This window comes from Ahaetulla prasina, chromosome 11 (assembly GCF_028640845.1).
Source record: "Ahaetulla prasina isolate Xishuangbanna chromosome 11, ASM2864084v1, whole genome shotgun sequence".
Lineage (NCBI taxonomy): Eukaryota > Metazoa > Chordata > Lepidosauria > Squamata > Colubridae > Ahaetulla > Ahaetulla prasina.
In genome coordinates this window covers 14,422,018-14,445,398 of record NC_080549.1, presented here as the reverse complement: position 1 = coordinate 14,445,398, position 23,381 = coordinate 14,422,018, and the positions used below count along the sequence as shown (strand labels likewise).

Here is a 23,381-nt window from a genome sequence, read left to right as displayed (position 1 = left end):
CTGGGACAAGTAATGGGAGCTCACCCTGTTATATGCAGCACTAGGGAATCGAACCGCTGAGCTGCCGACCTTTCAATCAACAAGCTCAGCGTCTTAGCCACTGAGCACTGCATCCCCAGTCTGAAGGATATTGCTGCTTTTATTTACGGATTGACCCTCTTAAACATGCCTTCTACCATGAAATGATGGTTTGCATTCTCAACTGTATTAGTACATTTTCAAGCCGTCTTTCTGTTTTCTGATTACAGGAGAATCACTAAAAAATAGTAATAATTACCATTTGAGAGCTGGTAGAATTGCCTTTATAACTTTTCCAATTCTCGCCATCCAGACTATAGAAAATGACAAACTGGGAGATGTAATAGTTGGATAATTTCTGCCGAGCTCCTTGGGTCTTGATTCCATGGATGATCTTGGGTTGGAGCAAGTCCACCTGGAGAAGAAGGACATTCTTTTCTTTTGGAAAACGAAGTTTCTATAAAGCATCTTTCCTCAACTTCCAGGTGTCTGGGATTGCATCTCCCAGAGTTCCAAATTCCACACAGTAATCAGGGATTCAAAACACATTGAAAAAGGCTACCGTGTAGAGAGTTATTGGCAGATGGACCACAATGGACCACAACTAAATACCGTATTTTTTTGAGTATAAGATGCTTCGGGCTATAAAACCTACCTACCTTTTTTAGGGAGGAAAACAAGAAAAAAAATGGTCTCTGCCTCCCAGCAATTTGCCTCCTTGCAGCAAACAGTAAGCAGCCTGTTTCATTTTCATTTTCAGCACAGCCTGATTAGCACAAGAAAAAAAAATCTGTCTCTGCCTCCCAGCAGTTTGCCTCCTTGCAGCAAACAGCCCGTTTCAGCTTCACACAGCCCTGATTAGCACAAGCAGCTGATTGTCGGTTGGATCGGCCTCCGGAAGATCAGCTGTTTCAGGCTGCAGGAATTGCCATAGCCTATTGTCGCCCCTGCACACCCCATTTTCCATGGGCGGTGGCAGTTGGTGGGGCTACATTCGGTGTATAAGACACACCCAAATTTTCAGCCTCTTTTTTTGGGGGGGGGAGTGTGTCTTATACTCCGAAAAATATGGTATATCAATGGCCTAACCTAGTAAAAAAATAAGAGGTCCTTGGTGCTCTCTGAGCTTGCTTGTTTTCTTGCAGACGTTTCTGTTGTGTCCTGCGTCTCAGCCAATCCGAGCACCGCTCAGTCTGATTGGTTGAGATGCAAGCAACAGGAGAAGCGGGAAGCCAGGAGCGTTGTGATTGGCTCCCCATCTGACAGTTCGCAAAGTTGTTCTGAGTAGGTGTTCTGCTGAGAGGAAAAAACATTCATTCCTGTCAGAGTTTCGTTAGTTAGTTCGTGCCTGTTATAGAGCATTCCAAGATTAAAGAATAGTTGTTGATTCAACGCGTCTCCGTGTTTATTGAACTCAACACTGGCGACGAAGGTGGGATTCAAACGCAGGACACAACAGTTTCATTACCCAAACTAGGTAATATCATCACCGCTCTCTGCATCATCACTGCTGTCAGCACTGATGCTGTTACCTAGTTGGGTAATGAAACATCTGCTAGAAAACAAGCAAGCTCAGAGAACACCAACGATCCCTCAGGAAAAACCCTGAAGCTACAAATATTCTCCCTTATTAAAAAAAAAAAAGTAGCTTCATGGGTTCACAAAGCAAACTGGAAAAGCAAGACTGACCATGGCATCTTCAATTTTTCTATCTTGAAGGACAAGAAACCGACAGAATGCATAAGGAAGGGAACGGTTTAGCTACAGAATTCAAATGCATTGCTTCTCATGCACTGGCCAATGATAAGATGGAACATAAGGTCTTCCAGAAGATTCTAAGAAGAGGAAGACTGTTTACACAAGGATAAATATCTGGAAACTGCCCATTTTGACTATGTCAAAAGGACATTTGTCCGTTAAACAGAAATGACTGTTGAGCATCATTTGCACTGTCACTTCCTTAGGAGCTGTTGAGGTTCTACTACTCTCAAAGAACCCACTGCTGATATTGGTCCTGGGGTTCCCACCTAATATACACACACTACATAGTAAGATACATGAACCACCTGTCATTTTACCTCTTTTTAAGGCCGATTATCACCACTTAAGATCACAGTAGGAAATTTAAAAGGGTGACCGTCATTTCAAATGGTGGCAGTGGAATCATTGCTATGCAGATAGATTAGACCTGATCTAGCTTGAAAACATTCAAGTGCAATAAAGCTGCTAATCTTAAATTGCATTAAAAGGTCTAGTTCTTGTGTGGACTACAAGGTCACAGTGGATTACTTTCACTTTCTCTATTGTCCAAAAGAAGTGTTGTGGCCCGCCAGAGGCCAGTGGATCTGGGAGTAGATTTGGACAGTGAGGCGGTTGGAGAGGAACATGGGCCAGTCCTGGAGTCTGCGGAAGGCTCTGATGAGGGCTCTGCATCAGACGCAGAGAGGGAGCCGGGGCTGTATGCCAGTTATCAGCTGCCTTTGAAGTCAGATATCAGAGAGGCAGACGAACAGCTGGAACCTGTTCCCAGTGTGTGCATGCACAGAGTTGCCAGACGAAGGGAATGGCTAAAGAACAAGGGTCGACTTGGGAGTAAGGCCACAGGTGGATGATGAATGGCCCCTCCCAGAGGGAATAAAAGAGGAGCGAAAGGGGAGTGGAGTTTGCAGGAGTCAATTAGTTCATTCCTGCATTCTTGCCAAGTATTGAGGCGTCTGAAAGATATCGGCTTGGCCACTCTCCAAGCCTGATAAAGGTCAGTAATTGTGAACTATCTTGAAAGACTGTGAGAGAGGAAAGACTTTGCTGGAGAGGAATTCACTGTCAATTAAATAAAAGGGGTTTATTGGGACGAGGACTCAGCTTCGTGCTGCTGGGGATGCCTAGGTCAGAACAAGCAAAAGGGGACCTGATAATTACGCATCCTATTATGCCCATTTGTTATTTACCTGTAGAACTTCTCCATCCTAACGATCAAGCTTACCTGGATCCAGGAGTTCTTTTGGTCACTCCTCCAAGCATTGATTGACCCAGAGTTGTCCAATCTGGCCAGACTGGGGACCCACCCACCTTAGACCAAAGGAAGAAGACAAGAGACTAAGAACATGAAGTTTTGCCAAGTTGTGGCTCTCAGCAGCTGGTCTTCCTTAGTGGTAGACCTTAGATTGGACCTTAAGGCCAAAGCCTTAAGGGGTTCCTACTCACGTGGTGACCCAAATAAGGCAGAGAGTAAATAGCTAATGGGGCAGTGGTAACCAAAAACTGTGTCTATATCTGAGCAGAGAGAGTAATGCTCCAACTTAAGCAATGTAGGTTGGTGACCCCCAGGGGGAGGGCCTTCTCTGTGGCAGCACTAGCCCTGTGGAACGAGCTTCCTCCAGGGCTACGGCAACTCCCTGACCTCCGGACCTTCAGGCGTGAACTGAAGACTTTATTATTTCAACGAGCTGGACTAGCCTAAGAATAAAATATTTTAGTCAATTTTAATGGGTTTTAACCGGGTTTTTACCGTTTTAGTGATTTGGCGATTATAATATTTTGTTTTAATTGGGTTTTAAATTGCTTATTTATTATTGTTGTATTTTTAATATGCCTGTGAACCTCCCTGAGTCCTACGGGAGATGGTGCGGTATAAAAGTATAAAAATAAATAAATAAATAAATAAATTGGAGCAACCATGTAATAATATTTTGTCTTTCCCAGACTTTTTAATACTAAGATGGATAAATGGACTGGTGATAGAAGCAATCAGCCAAGAATGTATATAATTGCAGATAATGTTCAATGATTTCATTGAATATTTGATAGGTTTTTTTTCACAATTAAATATTCCTAGACCAGGGGTGTCCAAACTTGGTCCCTTTAAGACTTTTGGACTTCAACTCCCAGAGTTCCTCAGCCAGCTTTGCTGGCTGAGGGACTCTGGGAGTTGAAGTCCAAAAGTCTTAAAGGGACCAAGTTTGGACACCCCTGTCCTAGACAATTAACCAATGGAACAGCTTGCGTTCCAAAGTTGTAAGAGCTTCATCACTGGAGGTTTTTAAGAAAAGACTGGACTGCCACTTGTCTGAAATGGTATAGGACCATGATGGTGAACCTATGGAGCCATATCGGTGGGCAAGGGAGCTCAGCTTTGGCGCGCATGTGCGCACTGGCCAGACCCATTCTGGGCCCACTGGAAGTCAGGGAAAAGGCTGTTTCCGGCCTCCGGAGGGCCTCTAAGGGGGGGGGGGGGAAGGCCATTGTCACCCTCCCCAGCCTCCTAGAAAGGCTCTGGAGCCTGGGGAGAACGAAAAACAAGCCTTCCGGGTCCACCGTGCCGTCGCATGCCAAAAGAGGGGGTGCTGGGGCGGGGCGCCTAGAATTATGGGAATGGGCACGCGCTCATGACCCCACCCCCGCATTCCCCCCGCTTTTGGTACGCAGTGGCAAAAAGGTTAGCCATCACTGGTATAGGGTCTCCTGCTTGAAGAGGGGGTTGGACTAGAAGACCTCCAAGGTCTCTTCCAGCTGTATTCTGATTGATCATACCTGCATAAAATCCCCCTTCTTTCTTAGAACCGAAACAATATAGACGTCAACCAGGATCTAATCAGAGAGGAAACCAAGATTCTAGTTCTCACCATAGTGTTCTGAAGCCGTGATCTGAGAGTCAGCAATATATCCAGCCGCTAAGCCCAGAGGACTCTGGCAATCTGAAACCAAGGGGTAAAAAAAATACAGTGATGTAGTAATTGTCGAACACACGACCGATCTGATTTTTGAGTTTTTTTGTGGCAGACCTTAAGACAACACGGCAGAAGTAAAACGAGCATGCAACATGGTCCTTAAGCGAATGCTGCGGTCCTTAAGCAAACCAATGCTTCTCTATGGATGGTGGTTTTGCCAAAAGCCAGAAGGAACTGCCAGGTTTTTGGCAAAAATGTCATAAAAATGGCCAAGTGACCATGAGACATTGCATACAGGCATAAATACAGGTAGTCCTCGACTTACGACCACAGCGAAGCCCAAAACTTATGTCGCTGAGTAAGAAATTCGTGAAGTGAATTGTTTACGATTTTTCCCGTCACATTTGTTAAGCGAATCTCTGCCATTGTTAAATGAGTAACACGGTTGCTAAGTGAATCTGGTTTCCCCGTTGACTGTGCTGGTCAGAAGGTCACAAAAGGGGATCACACGACCCTGGGACACTGCAACGGTCATAAATATGAACCGGTTGCCAAGCATCTGAATTTTGATCACGTGACAACAGTTGTAAATATGAAAAATGGTCATAGGTCACTTTTTCCAATGTCGTTATAACTTCAAACGGCCACTAAATGAACTGTTGTAAGTCAGGACCAGTGCCTGACAACATAACCGTAGTCACATGACTGTGTGGGGTGGAACCATTAGAACTTCCGGGATGTAAGTCCCGTTTTTTAGATTAGATATAACTTCAAGCGGCTGCAGGGGTGAAATGCTCCCGGATCAGACTGGATCGCACGATCCAGTAGCGATCGTGGCCGGGAGTTCGACGATCCAGTAGCGATGGCGGAGCAAAACTCCACCCACCCTCCCGGGTGTCATTACTTCCTGGTTTTAACCAGGAAGTAATGTGTTTTTGCCTGTGCGCCAGTGGTGAGTTTCAATTTTTTTTACTACCGGTTCTGTGGGCGTGGCTTGGTGGGCATGGTGTGGCTTGGTGGGTGTGCTTGGTGAGCGTGGCAGGGGAACGATACTGCAAAATCCCCATTTTCTCCTGATCAGCTGGGAGGCAGAGAATAGATGGGGGCGGGGCCAGTCAGAATTTTTACTACCGGTTCTCCGAAGTACTCAAAATTTCCGCTAGCGGTTCTCCAGAACTGATCAGAACCTGCTGAAACCCACCTCTGCTGTGTGCGCGTGTGACGCACGCGCACTTCTGAACTGGTAAGGATGGTACCAGTAAGTAGATTTCACCTCTGAGTGGCTGCTACCTGACCTGTCCTAAGTCGAGGACTACCTGAAGATTTTTGTGATTGAATTAGAAAGAAAGAATGGCTCAGTTTCTTACCTTTGTTGTACACGAGGAAGAGGGCACTCATGCCCGCCTGTTCGTGCTCACTAACTGCACATTCCACTCGCCAAATCCCGGGATGGGATGGTCTCATTTCCACCGTCTCAAAGGCACCTGCCCGAAGTTGCAAGAATAACAAACAACACATCTCTCTCTCTCTCTCTATTTTTATTTTAGTGAATATATGTTTTATTAGTACATTTTTTCTTTAAAAACATAAAAGAATTCCATGTCTATCCGAACAGCGTGTTGTCTGGGCATAATTTATTTTGAGTAAAGGCACAACAATAACCATGATCATACTTAGGTAAAGGTAAAGGTTCCCCTCGCACATACGTGCTAGTCGTTGCCGACTCTAGGGGGCGGTGCTCATCTCCGTTTCAAAGCCGAAGAGCCAGTGCTGTCCGAAGACGTCTCCGTGGTCATGTGGCCGGCATGACTCAACGCCAAAGGCGCACGGAACGCTGTTACCTTCCCACCAAACGTGGTCCCTATTTTTTCTACTTGCATTTTTAGGTGCTTTCAAAACTGCTAGGTTGGCAGAAGCTGGGACAAGTAACGGGAGCTCACTCTGTTACACAGCAGCACTAGGGATTCGAACCGCTGAACTGCCGACCTTTCGATCGACAAGCTCAACGTCCTAGCCCCTGAGCCACCGTGTCCCCATATGATCATACTTAGTAATCTTATTAAACACATCAATATTAATCGTAAAATAGTAAAACAATTAGTTTGCCCATCGTGCAATATTTTCAATGCAAATTTTAACTCTTTCTTTACATGCTTTTTCAATTCTAAGCTCTGTTTTTGTTAGTTAACCATTGGTAAAATATGTCCCATGTTAAAAAGTATTCGGTTTCTTCCTTTTCTTTTATCTTAAGTGTCAATCTATCCATCTCAGCACATTCTAATATATATATATTTATTACAGCGGAGGATTGAATGAGGGGACATGTCTGGCTATCTCTAAGTTTATCATTCTATGGTTAAAAAAGCTGTTCATACTAAATTCAGGCATGAGCCTCACCAGGGAAGAGGTTGTAGGTGGCCAAACGGTACTCCTCAGCCATTCGGATGGTGAACACCTGTCCATGGAAGTGGACAGCGTGGATGTCTTCAACACCACCTGCATTCAGCAGATACCACCTGACCCGCTGATGTAAACCCATCACCAGGCCTGGCAACGTGTCTCTCACGTGGCCATTGATAGCTGAGGAAAAGAGAATGGAGAATGTTCAAGTTTAATACAGCCCCGCCCAGTGGTGGGATTTAAGTAATTTAACAACCGGTTCTCTGCCCTAATGATTTCTTCCAACAACCAGTTTGCTGTCGTGTCCCACTCCTCCGCTGACGGCCGGGTCAGGGAAATCCGAATCAGGCGTGCCTCTGCAGCTCTGCCAAAGTCCTAGCAAAGTTCTCAAGGCAGGCAGGAGACCAGAAAGTGACTTCAGCAAGATAAGGTAGACTTTGCCTGACTCAGAGAATGCCAGAAAGCAGATCCTTTATATAGGCCATGGGGTGTGGCTCCATGACTCAGCACTTATCCCGGCCTGTCCCTCCCTTCCTTCTGTTGCCGCCGCCTATCAATTCTCCTGAAGCGAGGGTCACTCCAGTCTGCAGCTGTTGGTAATTGACCTTCCTCAGGCTCACATGCTGTGGGGGAGGGGGAGGGGTCTAGTTGCTCCGTTTGCCTGGGCATGGAGCCAGAGCTGGGGGCTGGAGGCACTTCTTCCTCCTCGGCCTCTCTGGGCATGGAGCCAGGGCTGGGGCCGGGAGGCATGCTAGGACATTCCTCAGCGTTTGGAAGCAGATAAGATGGGCCCGGCTGTGGGGAAAGTGGACGAGGCACAACATTTGCCAAACTGCTCAGAAAGTTAACAACCAGTTCTCCCAAAGTGGTGCAAACTGGCTGAATCCCACCACTGGCCCCGTCTTAATTAGCAATTTAGTCTTAAGGACAATTGAGGAAGGTTGGGTGAGAAACATCACCATTCATGCAGGATACAAAGAAAGGCAGAACAGCCCTTTTTCTCAGAAGACTGGAATGACTGGCCTGTTGTGGCCCACCAGCTGCCAACGGAGCTGGTGGCAGACTCGGACGATGAGGAGGTTGGGGAGGAACTTGGGCCAGTGCTGGAGTCTGGGGAAGGCTCTGATGAGGGCTCTGCATCAGACGCAGAGAGGGAGCCAGGGCTGTATGCTAGTTATCAGCTGCCTTTGAAGTCAGATATCAGAGAGGCAGACGAACAGCTGGAACCTGTTCCCAGTGTGTGCATGCACAGAGTTGCCAGACAAAGGGAACAGCTAAAGAACAAGGGTCGACTTGGGAGTAAGGCTTTGCGACGGAAGCAGAGATAGACCCAGGGCCATTTTCCAGCTACCGGAGAGGCAGCTGCCTTTGGAGGCTGATATGAGTGAGGAGGAAGAACAGCTGAGGCCTGTTCCAGATGCACATATGTGCAGAGCGGTTAGAAGAGGTGAGCAACCGAGGACAAGGAGTCAACAGACGTGGACACTTAATGGCCCCTCCCTGGCTGGGGAATAAATAGAAGGAAAGGGGAATGGTTGTTGTAGGAGACAACAACACAGCTGATTTCCGCACCTCCGCTGTTCTCCTTATCGGGGCTGCCTTAGAAGGTAAGCGGCTGAGCTTCAAACTGTTGTATTTTGAATGCTGCGTGCACGTGTGTTAGGCGCGCGCACAAAGTTCATGCACATGTGCAAAGTGTACACTCACAGAACCAGTTGTTAAACTGGTTGCAGCCCACCATTCTCCTTACCGTAGAAGGTGTGGTTGCTTTTAAGGACAGGATCGTCCATCTGGATTTGGCAAGGAGACGGGCAGCTCCTTTCAAAGTTCTCAGCAAAATACCAGCTCTTCGTTTCATCAAAGATGGTGAAAAGTAAGGAGAATTCTTGAATAGCCAATTGTCTGACATGTGTGGTGCGAAGAATCGCAGCCCGGCAAATGATTAGAGGCCCAATAAGTCCAGAATGCAGGTCTTTTTCCTGGAACAGAAGTGGGAGGAAGAGAAGCCAAAAAAAGAATCACATCGCTTTAGAACGGTCTTATTTTATTTTTTTAAAAATAAAACTTTCATTCAGAGCATCCAAGGAAGTGCTTGCTGGTGTCTTTGTTTACCATTAGAAGTGCATTGAAACACCCTTGAAATTGTCTATTTTCTTTGAATGTCAATACATTGGGCTTTAATGCTGGCTTTGCAATTTACAATTGTAAATGTGTAATTTACAACAAAGATAACTCTAGCTCAAGTTAGTGCCGAAATTTAATTTGTGCCGAAACAGCTGGCTTAGTTAATAAGCCACCACTTTATTATAAGCCAAACCATTTTATTATAAACCGCTCTATTATTATATTAGTTTTTATTTTATTATAAACCAGCATATATATACAGTGCCCATACATCTTTTATTATAAAAGACAGTCCTTTGGAATTATTTATTTTTCAAAAACTCACTTTTCTCCTTTATTTGGATCTTTAGAATAGAATAGAATAGAATAGAATAGAATAGAATAGAATAGAATAGAATAGAATAGAATTTTTTATTGGCCAAGTGTGATTGGACACACAAGGAATTTGTCTTGGTGCATATGCTCTCAGTGTACATAAAAGAAAAGATACCTTAACCAAGGTACAACACTTACAACACTTAATGATAGTCATAGGGTACAAATAAGCAATCAGGAAACAATCAATATCAATATAAATTGTAAGGATACAAGCAACAAAGTTACGGTCATAAGTGGAAGGAGATGGGTGATGGGAACGATGAGAAGATTAATAGTAGTGCAGATTTAGTAAATAGTTTGACAGTGTTGAGGGAATTATTTGTTTAGCAGAGTGATGGTGTTTGGGAAAAAAACTGTTCTTGTGTCTAGTTGTTCTGGTGTGCAGTGCTCTGCAGCGTCGTTTTAATTGGAAAGCAAAATTTAAATTTTACGGGAGCCCTCCTAACGTATTCTGCACATCATTTTTTTAAAAAAAAGAATTCATCCAAACAGGGTTTGTGGTGCTTAATCTCTGCAAATTCCTGATCTGATTTTCCAGGTTGCTGTATATCTCCTAAACACCTGGTATTGGTAACCCCCCAGTGGTGGGATTCAGCCAGTTCGTACCTATTTGGGAGAACCGGTTGTTAACTTTCTAAGCAGTTAGGAGAACCGGTGGTTGGAAGAAATCTTATTTTGTTTCTTTTTCCACTTTACAGGGCTAATCCTGTAAGGAAGGCCGGAAAGAAACATTCTGGTGGTGTTTCTAGCCTCATCTTTATTGCCCTGCTTACAGAAACTGCCTCTCTGGTTAACCCTTGTAACAGCTAAGACAAAGCGCCCATCAGCATGAAATGACATTGAGTTGGCCACACCCACATGGTCACATGACCACCGAGCCATGCCTACTCAGCTGGTCATTACGGCAGAGAACTGGTTGTTAAGTTATTTGTATCCCACCACTGTAACCCCCGCAGAAAATAAGAATTCTCCATTTACCAGATTAACGCTGGAAAAGTAGGCCCATGCTTTGCAGTCAAATTCACTGGTACTAGGAGCCATTTCAGACAGCACCTTGAGGGAATATTGGCGAACCTGGTTTGGCTGAACAGCTTCGGGCCTCCGGTGTTCTCCATCTTCCTGGCTGCCTTCGTATGGCAGTAAGTTAGAATGGAAAGAATAAGGTCGGGAAGCCATGTTCTTGAAAGTCACCTAAGATGAGGGAGAAATACGTGATGTAGAATTAGGAGAAGGGTGAGGAACCCACAGACTTTGAGCTATGTGTCATGCCTCCACCGGAGCCTGAATCTGTGGGGGGAAGATGAGCTGGAACCTGAGCCGACAGAGATTGAGGGGGCGGCTTCGTTGTCTTCAGAAGAAAATGGGGAGGGACAGGGCCTTTTAGGATTAGGACAGCTTGTAGACAGGGAGCAACAGGGGCAGGATGAACATGAGAGTCAAAGCTCAGCTGAGGACCAAGGACCACCCCCTCCTGATCCAAGAGTACGGAGAGTGGAGAGAAGGCAAGAACAGCGCAGACTGAGCAAGCTATTTGGGAGAAGAGCACCCCGCCCATCTTCACAAGGCACACTCGGGGAATGAGACTTAAGGAGATGCTGTGGGGAGGGGCATTGGTGGGAACAAACACTGAGTTCCTGAAGTGTTGAGTGTCGATGTTTGAACTTTCCAAGAGTCCTTGCATTCTTTTTGGCTTTCTGGACTAATTAGCTGGATCTTTTGCTTCCTGAACTCCTTGATTTACCCTGCTGGATTTATTGCTGTGCAGCCCTGGTGTACACAGTACTGGGCTGGACTAATTGCAGCCAGAGGCTGCTTGAGGTTTGTGTGTGTGTGGGGGGAGTTTGTCATCACTTTGCTCTGGGACTTGCCAGAAATGTGTGGGAGTTTGGAGAAAGTTGGAGCAATGAAGGGACAGTTTGAACTTGCCAGCTGCTTGTGTTATCTCTGTGCCATGCCCTGGGTCATCACACTATGGGAGAACCTGAAACTTTCTTCCTTATTCTAGGAGCCGTGGTGGCGCAGTGGTCAGAATGTAGTTTTGCAGGTTAACTCACTGCTCACTGTCAGCAGTTCGATCCTGACCAGTTCAAGGTTGATTCAGCTTCCCTCCTTCCAAGTTTGGTAAAAAGAGGACTCAGATTGTTGGGGGCAGATGATTAGGGGACTGGAAGCTAAAACATATAAAGAACGGTTGTAGGAACTGGGCATGGCAAGTCTAGTGAAGAGAAGGACCAGGGGAGACATGATAGCAGCCTTCCAATATCTCAGGGGTTGCCACAAAGAAGAGGGAGTCAAGTTATTCTCCAAAGGAACTGAGGGCAGGACAAGAAGCAATGGGTGGAAACTCATCAAGGAGAGGAGCAATTTAGAACTAAGGAGACATTTCCTGACAGTGAGAACAAATAATCAGTGGAACAACTTGCCTCCAGAAGTTGTGAATGCTCCAACACTGGAAGTTTTTAAGAAGATGTTGGATAACCATTTGTCTGAAGTGGTGTAGGGTTTCCTGCCTGGGCAGGGGGTTAGACTAGAAGACCTTCAAGGTCCCTTCCAACTCTGTTATTCTAAATTCTAAACTAGAGCCATTTTTTATCCCGCAACTCATCATGAGGTTGTCAGATGGTTACTCAATATTTTCATTTTAGAACTAATTTTCACCTTGATGGTCTCAGATGGCTGACTTGGAGATCAACAAGAAGGTAGGACAGAGACATCAATGTGGCAAATGTAGAAGAGGGATTTAAATGACAAAATATTCCTTTTCTTTAAAAAAAAAAGTCCTGTTTAATTATGGGAGATTCGACCCTCTAATATTTTCCACCCACAGATCTATATCTCACCACAATTGTATCTTCAATTTGTCCACGGATGAATGGTCCCAGAATACCCAAATGTTCATCTAGCTCTCCACGGAGTATCTGTCGGGTAAAAGTGCTGTCAAAATATTCTTGGAAAACAACTTTCTTATAACTTCTAGAGAGCTTCCTCCAGCTGGTCCTTGGATCACTGTGCGTAGAACATAAGCAATTGGTGAGATGAAATGAAACCTTGTATTTTTATTTAGATGGGCTAAAATTGTATGTATAGCAGTGGCCAAACTTGTGGAAACCTTTTGGGAAAAGTGTATTTTTGAGATTTGATTGCTAATAACACCACTTTTTTTGGGGAGTTTCAAGATAATCCTATTTCACTGCTGGAATGGCCTGGGAATAGCCCAGACCTTCACCCAATTGAAAATCTATGGAGTCGACTAAAGAAACTTGTTAGTTAGAAGCAATAAAACCCAGTGAATAGAAGCCATCATTCAATCTTGGTTTCACATTATAACAGCTGCAGAACTCAAAGATTTGGTTCACCCCATGAGAAGCTGTTGAAAGGCCATAATTCATGCTTAAGGTTACCCAACTAATTATTAACTGACATGGTGATAATTTTTGTATAACTCAGTTTTTCCTATGTGTTTCACTTTTCTTCTTTCTACTGTAACTGCTATTCTAATAGCAAATCCTTCATAAAAGTGATTGCATTACATTCTTGATTAAATTCTCTTTCCATTGATATATAATTTTATAGTACTACTCCCAAAAAAAGTGGTATGATTAGCTAGTTTTAGAAAATATACTTTTCCCAAAAGGTTTCCACAAATTTGGCCACTACTGTAAGCTGTAATATTTCTCGATCCTTTCTCTCATTAGTCTTGTTAGTCTGACTTCCCCCCAATTCATCTGCAATTAGTTCTTCTTATGCTTTCTGATAGTACTTTTTAGTCATGCTACTTGGTTGATTACAGCTCTTGGCTAGCATTGAGCAAACAAATGATCTTTTCTCAAATCTTTGGTGGATATTTCCATTTAAAAAATGGCGGCTGTTTTACTGTTCTGAAACGTGGAACCACAGCAACAGTTAATGGCAAAGAACACAAAGTGAATATTCAACTACACCAGGGGTGAAATTCCCTTACTTTCTCTACTGGTTCGCAAATGTGCGCATGCCACGTCCACGCCATCGTCCACGCATGCGCAGAGGCTGAAAATTGTCACAAAAAAGGGACGCCATGACATCCACATGGGTGGGCGGGGCTTCGCGCAGGCGGCACTACCATATCGCGCAATCCGGATAGAACCGGCTGAAATTCACCCCTGAACTACATCCATGAATTCAGTCATAACTGTTATCTCTGACTTTTTGTTCTCTTTCCACAATTAAGCGGCAATACTGATCTATCAGAAACATTTCCTGACAGTGAGAACAATTAATCAGTGGAACAGCTTGCCTCCAGAAGCTGTGAGTGCTCCAACGCTGGAAGTTTTTAAGAAGAGATTGGACAGCCATTTGTCTGAAATTGTGTAGGGTCTCCTGGTTGAGTGGGGATTGGACTAGAAACAAAGATTCTTCCAATTCTGTTATTCTGTTAGGCCATATATTTGTCTGTCTATGTAACTTGATCCAAACCTTAAAAATCATTTTTATATTCATGTAAACTAAAGGTTTGAGAAGCAGTCTTCTATTTATTTGTCACAACAATATATATAAGTATCATACAAAAAAGATTATATAGTATATAAACATATATATGAGTAAATATTAGGAGGTATAAGCATATATATATATATATAAGAAGAAGAAAAAGAAAAACAATAGGACAGGAACGGTAGGCACATTTGCGCTCTTATGCACGCCCCTTATGGTCCTCTTAGGAATGGGGTGAGGTCAATATTAGAAAGATTTGGTTAAAGCTTTTGGGATTATGGGAAGAGACCACAGAGTCAGGTAAAGTGTTCCAAGCACTGATGATTCTGTTATAGAAGTCATATTTTCTGCAATCTAGATTAAAACGGTTAACATTAAGTTTAAATCTATTGGTTGCTCTTGTATTATTGCAATTAAAGCTGAAGTAGTCTTTAACAGGAAGGACATTACAATAGATGATTCTATGAGTTAAACTTAGGTCTTGTTGAAGGCGACGGAGTTCCAACTTTTCTAAGCCTAGGATTTCAATTTCAGTCTTCCCATATTTGAGAGGCTGCCACAAAGAGGAGGGGGGTCAACCTATTTTCTGAAGCACCAGAAAACAGGACGAGAAGCGATGGATGGAAACTACTCAAGGGGAGAGGCAACCTAGAACTAGGGAGAAATTTCCTGACAGTGAGAACAATTAACCAGTGACATGGCATCCCTTTCAGAAGTTGTGGGTGCTCCATCACTGGAGGCTTTTATGAAGAGACTGGACAGCCACTTGTCTGAAATGTTCTAAGGCTGTGATGGTGAACCTACGACACGTGTGCCAGAGGTGGCACACAGAGCCCTCTCTGAAGGCCACGCGAGCTGACGCTCCATCTCAGCTCCACTGCGCATGCCTCCCACCAGCCAGCTGGTCTTCGGGTCTCTGCCGTGCATGCATGGGGGGCGGGGCATGTGTGGGGGGGCTGAGGGTGGGAGCAGGTGCATGGAGGGGCATGTGCATGTGCAGGGGGCATGCACAGGGGTCAGGGCACATGTGTGGGGGCTGTGCACGCATTGCATTTTGGGGGTTCGTGCATTCCACACAAGCGTGCGCACTTTGGGCGCTTGGAAAAGGGTAGTCATCATTGTTCTAAGGTCTGCTACTTGAGCAGGGGATTGGATTAGAGGACCTCCAAGGTCCCTTCCAACTCTGTTATTCTGTTATTTAAAATATATTAATATTGACTTTAAATTACAAATAAAAACAGGATTGAAATCCCATTTAGCCATAGAGCCCATTGTGAGCAATTTTGGCAACAGGATGGAAAAAACTTACTTGTCTCTTAGATATGGGGAGGGGATAGAGCCACCATAATCCCACGTCACCTCAACCGCAGCAATGTAATATTGTCGGATTTTCCCAGTGAACATACGTGGATCCTGTTCGTCTTCATAGATATCGAAATCCTCCTTGGTCTCCTCTGTATTGCTATATTCATCGTAGTCGGATTTCTCTTTCACAGGTCTTGAGAAGTTTCCTCCTGTGGGTTGGTTGACATCTAAGGAGGTTCTGGAGACCTTCACATGAAACTCAGCCCCTGAATCCTTGCTGAGTGGGATTCCCACTTCTTCCTTCCCTTTCAATACTGCTGTTTCATCTCTTGAGCTAGGACTTTGTTCATCATTAAACCCATTGATTTCTTTTGAGCTATTGATGTCCTTCAACGGCTGTCCTTGAATGTTCTGGCTGGATGCTGGAAGGTCTTGAGAGAGCGTATCATTGGCTGATGGGGTTTGTTGTAGTGAGGTTTTCTCTCTTTTAATGATAGCCATCAAAGATTCATTTCTTAATGTTTGTTCTTGATCTCCACTAGAGTTCCTTAAGTGCAGCTGCAAAAAAACTTCTGGGCCAGCTTGTCTCTTTATTGGGGCATCTTTGGGAGAGCTAAATGGGCCAGATGTGTATGCCGGTTCTGTATTTTTTGGAAAAAGAACATTGACTTCTGAAATATTTCCTTCTGCAAAACCATTTGAAGTCGGCCTTTGCTTTGCTTCCATATGATGGCCTCTTGTTTCTGTTCTAAAATGATGAGGAATCACAGTGGTGTTGATTACATTCTTCATCGCTGGGGATAAGCTTTGATTATATTGGATGATGTTCCGTAGAGAATAATACGAAGCTGTGGTTCTGCCATCATTTGTTATCGGATAAGCTCCTTTTGCTCTACCTGTTAAGGGAGGTCCCGTTACGGAAGACTCAGTCTTACTGCTTGCCCTAAGGAAGTTGAGCAATGGCTGAACTCTCGCATCAATCTCGCTAGACGTTTTTGCTTCGATATCCACTCTAGCGCCTATTTCAACCAACGGGCCTTCCTGTGATTTCGCAGACCTTTCTCCCAAGTGTCTCTTGCAACCATGGGAATGCTGTTGACAGGCCGTTGACTTGGTCCCACGTGTTGTCATTTCTGGGTTCTCTTGGTTTAGTTTTGACCGACTCTCTTCTGGGTTAGAACTTACACTCTTCTCCAGGCCAACTAGCTGAGATGGAGAGTTTCCTTCTAGGTGTAAAATATCCCTTTCCCCAGATAAATTTACCTGGGGAATCCTTAAAATCGATCTACTTTGTGTGACATTTTGCTCCACAAATACGTTCAGGGCTCCATGGGAATTTGCGACACTGGGTGCAGAGTTGAACCTGGGCAAAGATTCTTTTCCTGAGAGATGCTTGTCTTGGTTTGTTTCTTGAAAATCTCCTGGGAGAGGCAAGCTATCTCTTCCCGTGTTAGTAGAAGAGGGATTTATAGAGAATCTATCATTATCATTTTCAATATCATTAACATGGAGGGATCTGTCCATAATATCAGTCCATTTATCAGAACCCGTTGCCTCCTCTCTCTTTGGAAACAAGGCATGTTGTCCGCTCAAAAGATTTGGCAAGCCAACAGTTGAATTTACCTTCAGTTCCATAACCTTCTCCCTCTTATTATCCTGGAGGGTCTTCCTCAGAGGTTTTGCGTTGATTGCTTCGTTGTGGGGCACTGTATGAATATCATTGTTACCAAGGGAAAGAAGTTCACGTACAGCTGTAGAGTTTCCACCACCATCGCTTCCTGCATCGAGAGCTTTTCTATCCAGATTGGCTGAACTTGCTAACGAAAGGTTACCGTGATGTGAGATTTCCTGGGCAAGTGGTGACTTTTCTGAAGGAGAAAACTCTTCAAAACTTTGCTTCTGTAGAGGCGATTGTTCTTCTATGGGGAAAGCGTCCCTGGGTAAGATGTCAAACAAGGGTTCACCTAGGGGTAAGGGTTCCCCTGGAGAGATGAGTGGGTCAGTGGAATTCCTGGGATGGTTGTCTTTGAGAAGATGGCTAGATTGCTCAAGGCACATCAGCCTTTCATCTTCTGAACGTGAGGTACCATTTGGGCATAGTTGGAGACGTCTACTTGTCTTGGAGAAACCTCTCACCTGTAGGGTATTGGCTTCGCCAATATAATCCGACGGAATGCCTTCTTCATAGTAGTCTTCGTAGTCCTCGCCAACATACTCTTCTTGGCGACATACAAAAATACTTAACTTAGCTCTCATTCCTTGTTTTCGAAAATTAGGATTCAAACATCCCAGAATCCATTTGCCTGTCTCGGAGAAAAGGAAAAACAAAACCAAGAGATAAAATGAGAGGAAGACTTAAAATAATGTGCACATTATATCAGAGATGCATTAATCTTAAGACCTCAGAGTTAATATGACCTGGAAACTTTGAAGAAACCTGAAGGCACCAAGTTGCTTCAAAGAACAATGGATGTCAACCTCACCTGGATTGTCCATGGACATGATAACCGTCTCTCCAGAGAAGGGGTAGATAGCCAGGACCTCTTCCGAGATAGTGTTGTGCTTAAAAGTGTTTCCGGAGAAAAACACAGAGATGATCTCACTCTGGGCACCCACATTCAGGACATACCAATATACCACTTGGTTCTGGCAGAGTTTCATTTGAAGATTATCAAAGACATACCCATTGATACCTGGAAGAAGAGTGAGAAAAATAATAATGATGAATCACAAAGAATTTCAATACTTTATAGCACCCTAGGGCAGGGGTCCCCAACCCCCGGTCTGTGGACCAGCCCTGGGTCATGGCATGCCAGAAACTGGGCTGTGCAACTGAAGCCCCACTTGGGGATGCAGGCAGCATGTGAAATCTTGCCCCAGTCCCCAGAAAAAAACTGTCTCCATGGAACCAGTCCCTGGCACCCAAAAGACCGCTGCCCTTGGGGAATTGATCCGAGATATGTGGCAAAATCATGTCATCAAAGTGTTTTGGCCCGCTTGTGGCCAGTGGAGCTGGCAGCAGAGTTGGACAGTGAGGAGGTTGAGGAGGAACAATGGCCAATCCTGGGGGCTGGGGAAAAGCTCGGACAATTGTTCTACATCGGAGGTAGAGAGGGAGCTAGATAGCAGTGAGGCAGAGGAACAGCTAGTACCTGTGCACAATGGCAAAGCTGCCAGAAGACAAGAACAACTAAGAAAGCAGGGTCGACTTGGGAGTAAAGCCACACCTTGAAGGTGATTGGCCCCTCCCATAGGAAACAAAAGAGGAGCGAATGGGGAGAGGGCTTTTGCAGCTCGTTCGTTCAGTCACTTCAAGAGTGGAAAGTTCTGTTCATGACTCTAAGAGAGTCTATGCCAAGTTTTGCCTTGCCCTCCATTTGGACACTAGTTATCTGGCAGCTTTCCCAAGCGAAATAAGGTTTGTGTTGATAAATATTCCTCTGAAAGACTTGTTTTCCAAGCCTTGCTGACTATGAATGAAAGGGATTCACAGTCGTGTAAATAAAAGGGGTTTTCCTGGGACCAAGACTCTGCTTCATGCTTTTTAAGGAAGCCTAGGTCAGAAGACAAAAGCTAGACTACAATGTCATTACATCCAGCCAGCATGACCTCTAGAAAGTCCAGTTGCAGCTAAGGAACTGGGACTGGATCTGGGAAAAGCTGATCATGATTATCAACATCATTAACATGTTATATCACATGTTTTCCCAGCAAAGTTGAAGTGGGTTGTGTTGTGTCTTGCCCGCTCTCACAGCAGCCGGGGCCTTCTTATCTGCTCCCGAACACGGAGGAATGTATGCCTCCTAGCCCCAGTCCTGGCTCCATGCCCAGACAAGCTGAAGAGGAGGGGGCACCTCCCAGTCCCAGCCCTGGCTCCATGCCCAAGCAGGCTGCAGAGGAGGGAGCATCCCCCGGCCCCAGCCCTGGCTCCATGCCCAGGCAAACGGAGCAGCTAGACCCCTCCCCCTCCTCCACAGCATGTGAGCCTGAGGGAGGTCTATTACCAACAGCTGCTGACTGGAGTGACCCTTGCGTCAGAAGACTTGATAGGCGGAGGCAACAGAAGGAAGGGAGGGGCAGGCCTGGATAAATGCTGAGTCATGGAGCCACACCCCATGGCCTATATAAAGGATCTGCTTTCTGGCAGTCTCTGAGTCAGGCAAAGTCGAACTTATCTTGCTGAAGTCACTTACTGGTCTCCTGCCTGCTCTGAGGACTTTGCTAGGACTTTGGGCAGAGCTGCAGAGGCAAGCCTGATTCGGATTTCCCTGACCCGGCCGTCAGCAGAGGAGCGGGACACGACAGGTTGCATGTAATCCTTCCTTAGCTTTAACTTCACCATAACAATAGCCCTTTGAGATAGGTAAGTCTGAGAGAATGAGTACTGTAAAGCCCAAAGTCACTCAGTTGCAGAGGACTTGAACTGGCAACTCCGGTGCATAACCTAATCACTACACTACACTGGTTCCCACTGAAAGGATACAAGCGGTGGTGGGATTCAGCCAGTTCGCACCTTTTCAGGAGAACCGGTTGTTAACTTTCTAAGCAATTCAGAGAACCGGTTGTTGGAAGAAATCTTATTTTGATTTTTTTTCCACTTTACAAGGCTAATCCTGTAAGGAAGGCAGGAAGGAAACATTCTGGTGGTGTTTCTAGCCTAATCTTTATTGCCCTGGTTACAGAAACTGCCTCTCTGGTTAACCCTTGTTACATTGTAACAGCTAAGGCGAAGCGCCCATCGACGTTAGTGATGTTGAGTTGGCCACACCCACACAGTCACATGACCTCCGAGCCATGCCTATCCAGCTGGTCATTGGGGCAGAGAACCGGTTGCTAAATTATTTGAATCCCACCACTGGATACAAGTAGTGTGTTTCTTTATTTATACAGCTTTGCTCCAAAACAAATGTAAGGAAGTTACACCCTCTAAGGTAACCTGTCCCATGGAAGAAGGGGGAAAAAATCAACAACAGCCTATTTTCAATTTATGAGTATAAAGAAATTGAGGATCCAACTTGGAGTAGCCTTATTAGATCTTCCACAACAGCTCCGGCTACGTGTAAGAAAAGCACATGTAACGTCTTATCTTTTTTTCACTGTTCTTCATACATTTTTTTTTTAAAAAAATCTGGAGCTACTCACTGTACATGAAGTTGGATGCATAGAATTCAGGGTCTTGGGGATTAACGTTGGCTGCATCGGAACAAAATCGCTTGATGTTCTCTGACAAGTACCAGCTCCAATTTTCATTAAAGACAGAAAACAGCACGAATCTTGCTTCATCAGCAATCATCTGAAGGGATCACAAAAATAGGGGGATTAATGGGTCAGAATCTGGGAGGGGAAACTAGAGATTAAGATATTGGACCAGGAAGGCCAACGATCCAAAAGTTTATTTGCTGATTGTAAGATTGCCACTATCTTTCAAAATGACAAGAGGGCTGTCTCTGCTCTTTCAATAATACCAGGCTGTGGATCAAATATTTCTAGCGAAGTAAAGGTTCCCCTCGCACACCTATGCTAGTCGTTCCCGACTCTAGGGGGCACTGCTCATCTTCGTTTCAAAGCCGAAGTTGTCCGAAGATGTCTCCATGGTCACATGGCCGGCATGACTAAACGCCAAAGGTGCATGGAACACTGTTACCTTCCCATCAAAGATGTCCCTATTTTTTTTACTTGCATTTTTTATGTGCAAAAAAAATGCTTTTAAAAGAACAGAAAAGCCTCTGACGATCAGGAAACTCAGCTGGGATCATCAGAGGAGCCTTTTAAAAGCATTTTTTTACAACCTCTTCGGCCGAAGAGGTTGTAGAAATAATGCTTTTTTTTATTGAAAAAGTTTTACAAAATTTTAACAAATATCTCCCCTTCTTCCCCCTCCCCGCTCCCCCAACCTCCCCTTCACCCTCCCCTTTCCCTAACCCACCCCCAGACTTCCTAGAGCAAAATACAGGGTATAACAAACATCTAACAATCATAAGCTAAACATATGCTAACTATCCATAAGCTCTCATCCTCCTCTAGGACCTTAACTCTCCTTTTACATACAGAGAAATATAAATATAATTCTTGCAGTCTGTTCATTTAGACTTTTTTGCCATCTCTGCTTCTCTTCTTCTCCTAACATCTGGTGATGGTGGGCTTCCAGCCTTTAAAACATTAGTATAGAAACCTCTTGCCTTCCAAACTGTATTAAGGCGATATCTTTCTCCTGCGTAAAATAATATTAATCCAGTTGGAACATCCCATCTAAATTGTATCTGCCAATTTCTGAGTTCATTCACCAAGAAAGTAAACTCCTTTCTGTTTCTTAACATTTTTGGCCGAAGAGGTTGTAGAAAAAATGCTTTTAAAAGTTAAAAAAAAAAAAAGTTGACCACGCCCACCCAGTCACATTAACCCCCAAGCCCCGCCCACAGAACCAGTAGTAACAAATTTTATATTTCACCCCTGCGATGGAGCAATGAACCCACCTGATTCCCTCTTTGATCCATGGTTTCTTTGAAACAGATCAGGAGGGGTCCAATAAGCCCAGATGCCAAGTCTTTAGCCGGTTTGATTGAGCTGTAATAGTAGCGAGTCAGGCAACTAGGATCAGATCTGGACGGGCCGTCCCCTGGCATGATCTTCCACCTGTACGTGAACACCTGTTTGGGTCGTACTGGTATCACCTTCATATTCTGATCTAAGAGGAAACAAACCACAAAATCATTTGGTTTAGTTTCCTACTGGTTTGCTGCAGCCACGTTTGTTGCACAAGTAAGCCACGGTGGCCTGGATAAAATACTATGCTAAGCCACAAACCATGGTTTTTTTTTTCAAAGCCCACTGGATTATATCACACCAAAACAAAACTTTAAAAACTCTCATATTAGGTCACCATGTATGTGCACATTCAGTATCTGAGATAGGCAGCTATAGAAACTCAACGAAGAAATTTGCTCCCATAGCCTTCTACAATTCCACAAGAGGGCAGCAATGGTCTTTAGAAAGCCAGATAGTAATTTAGTTCACACACAGACAGACACAAAGAAGGACAGAGAGAGAGGGCGGGGGGGGGGGGAGAGGGAGAGAGGGAGGGAGGGAGGGAGAGAGAGGGGGGGAGGGAGAGACAGAGACAGATTGTGTGATCTGGTCCAAACCGAGAACATTTCACCCCTGCCCTAGCCTAGTAAGACCACACCTGGAATACTGCAACCAATTTTGATCACCATAACTACAAAAAAGATGTTGGAAAAAGTTCAGAGAAGAACAATTAAGATGATCAAAGACATGGAGAACAACACATATGAAGAATGTTTTCAGGATTTGGGTTTGGCTAGTCTAAAGAAAAGAAGATTTAGAGAGAACATGATAGCAGCATTCCAGTATTAGAGGGGCTGTCACAAAGAAGAGGGGGTCAAATTATTATACAAAGTACCAGAGGGGAGAACAAGAAACAATGGATGGAAACTAATCAAGGAGAGAAGTAACCTGGAATTAAGGAGAAACTTCCTAACAGTGAGGACAATGAATCAGTGGAACAGCTTGCCTCCAGAAATCATGGGTGCTTCATAAGAAGAGACTAGACAGCCACTTATCTGAAATAGTATAGGCTCTCCTGCTTGAGCAGGGGGCTGGACTAGAAGACCTCCAAGATCCCTCCCAGCTCTGGTCTATTCTAGCTATGTAACGTTAAGCGAATAATGTTGACATCTTAGATTAGCTGCCAACACTTGACTTATCATCATGTTTGATTGAACACAGAAAAACAATCTTCAGACCAGCTTTGTAAGTCTTGAATACAGCTCGACTGTCTGGAACCCTCACCACATTTCTGACATCAATACAAATGAACGTGTCCAGAAATATTTTACAAGAAGAGTTCTCCACTCCTCTGAATACAACAAAATACCTTATGACACCAGACTTGAAATCCTGGGTTTAGAAAATTTAGAACTACGCCGCCTTCGACATGACCTGAATTTAACTCATAGAATCATCAGTTACAACATCCCTCCTGTTGCAGACTACTTCAGC

The 23,381-nt window shown here is 44.5% G+C and overlaps 1 protein-coding gene across 1 annotated transcript in view; it reads right to left on the bottom strand.

Annotated features, from left to right (window-relative positions):
• F8 (coagulation factor VIII) overlaps window positions 1-23,381 on the bottom strand; it is a 61,337-nt gene that overhangs the window by 10,933 nt on the left and 27,023 nt on the right. The window contains exons 11-22 of the mRNA XM_058196900.1: window positions 21,836-22,047; window positions 20,505-20,655; window positions 17,846-18,055; window positions 15,367-17,665; window positions 12,428-12,593; window positions 10,566-10,778; window positions 8,836-9,064; window positions 7,083-7,265; window positions 6,053-6,169; window positions 4,641-4,712; window positions 3,002-3,087; window positions 278-433 (exon numbers count right to left, since the gene is read on the bottom strand). Coding sequence (XP_058052883.1) covers window positions 278-433; window positions 3,002-3,087; window positions 4,641-4,712; window positions 6,053-6,169; window positions 7,083-7,265; window positions 8,836-9,064; window positions 10,566-10,778; window positions 12,428-12,593; window positions 15,367-17,665; window positions 17,846-18,055; window positions 20,505-20,655; window positions 21,836-22,047 — 4,094 coding nt within the window. The remainder of the gene's footprint in view (window positions 1-277; window positions 434-3,001; window positions 3,088-4,640; window positions 4,713-6,052; window positions 6,170-7,082; window positions 7,266-8,835; window positions 9,065-10,565; window positions 10,779-12,427; window positions 12,594-15,366; window positions 17,666-17,845; window positions 18,056-20,504; window positions 20,656-21,835; window positions 22,048-23,381) is intronic.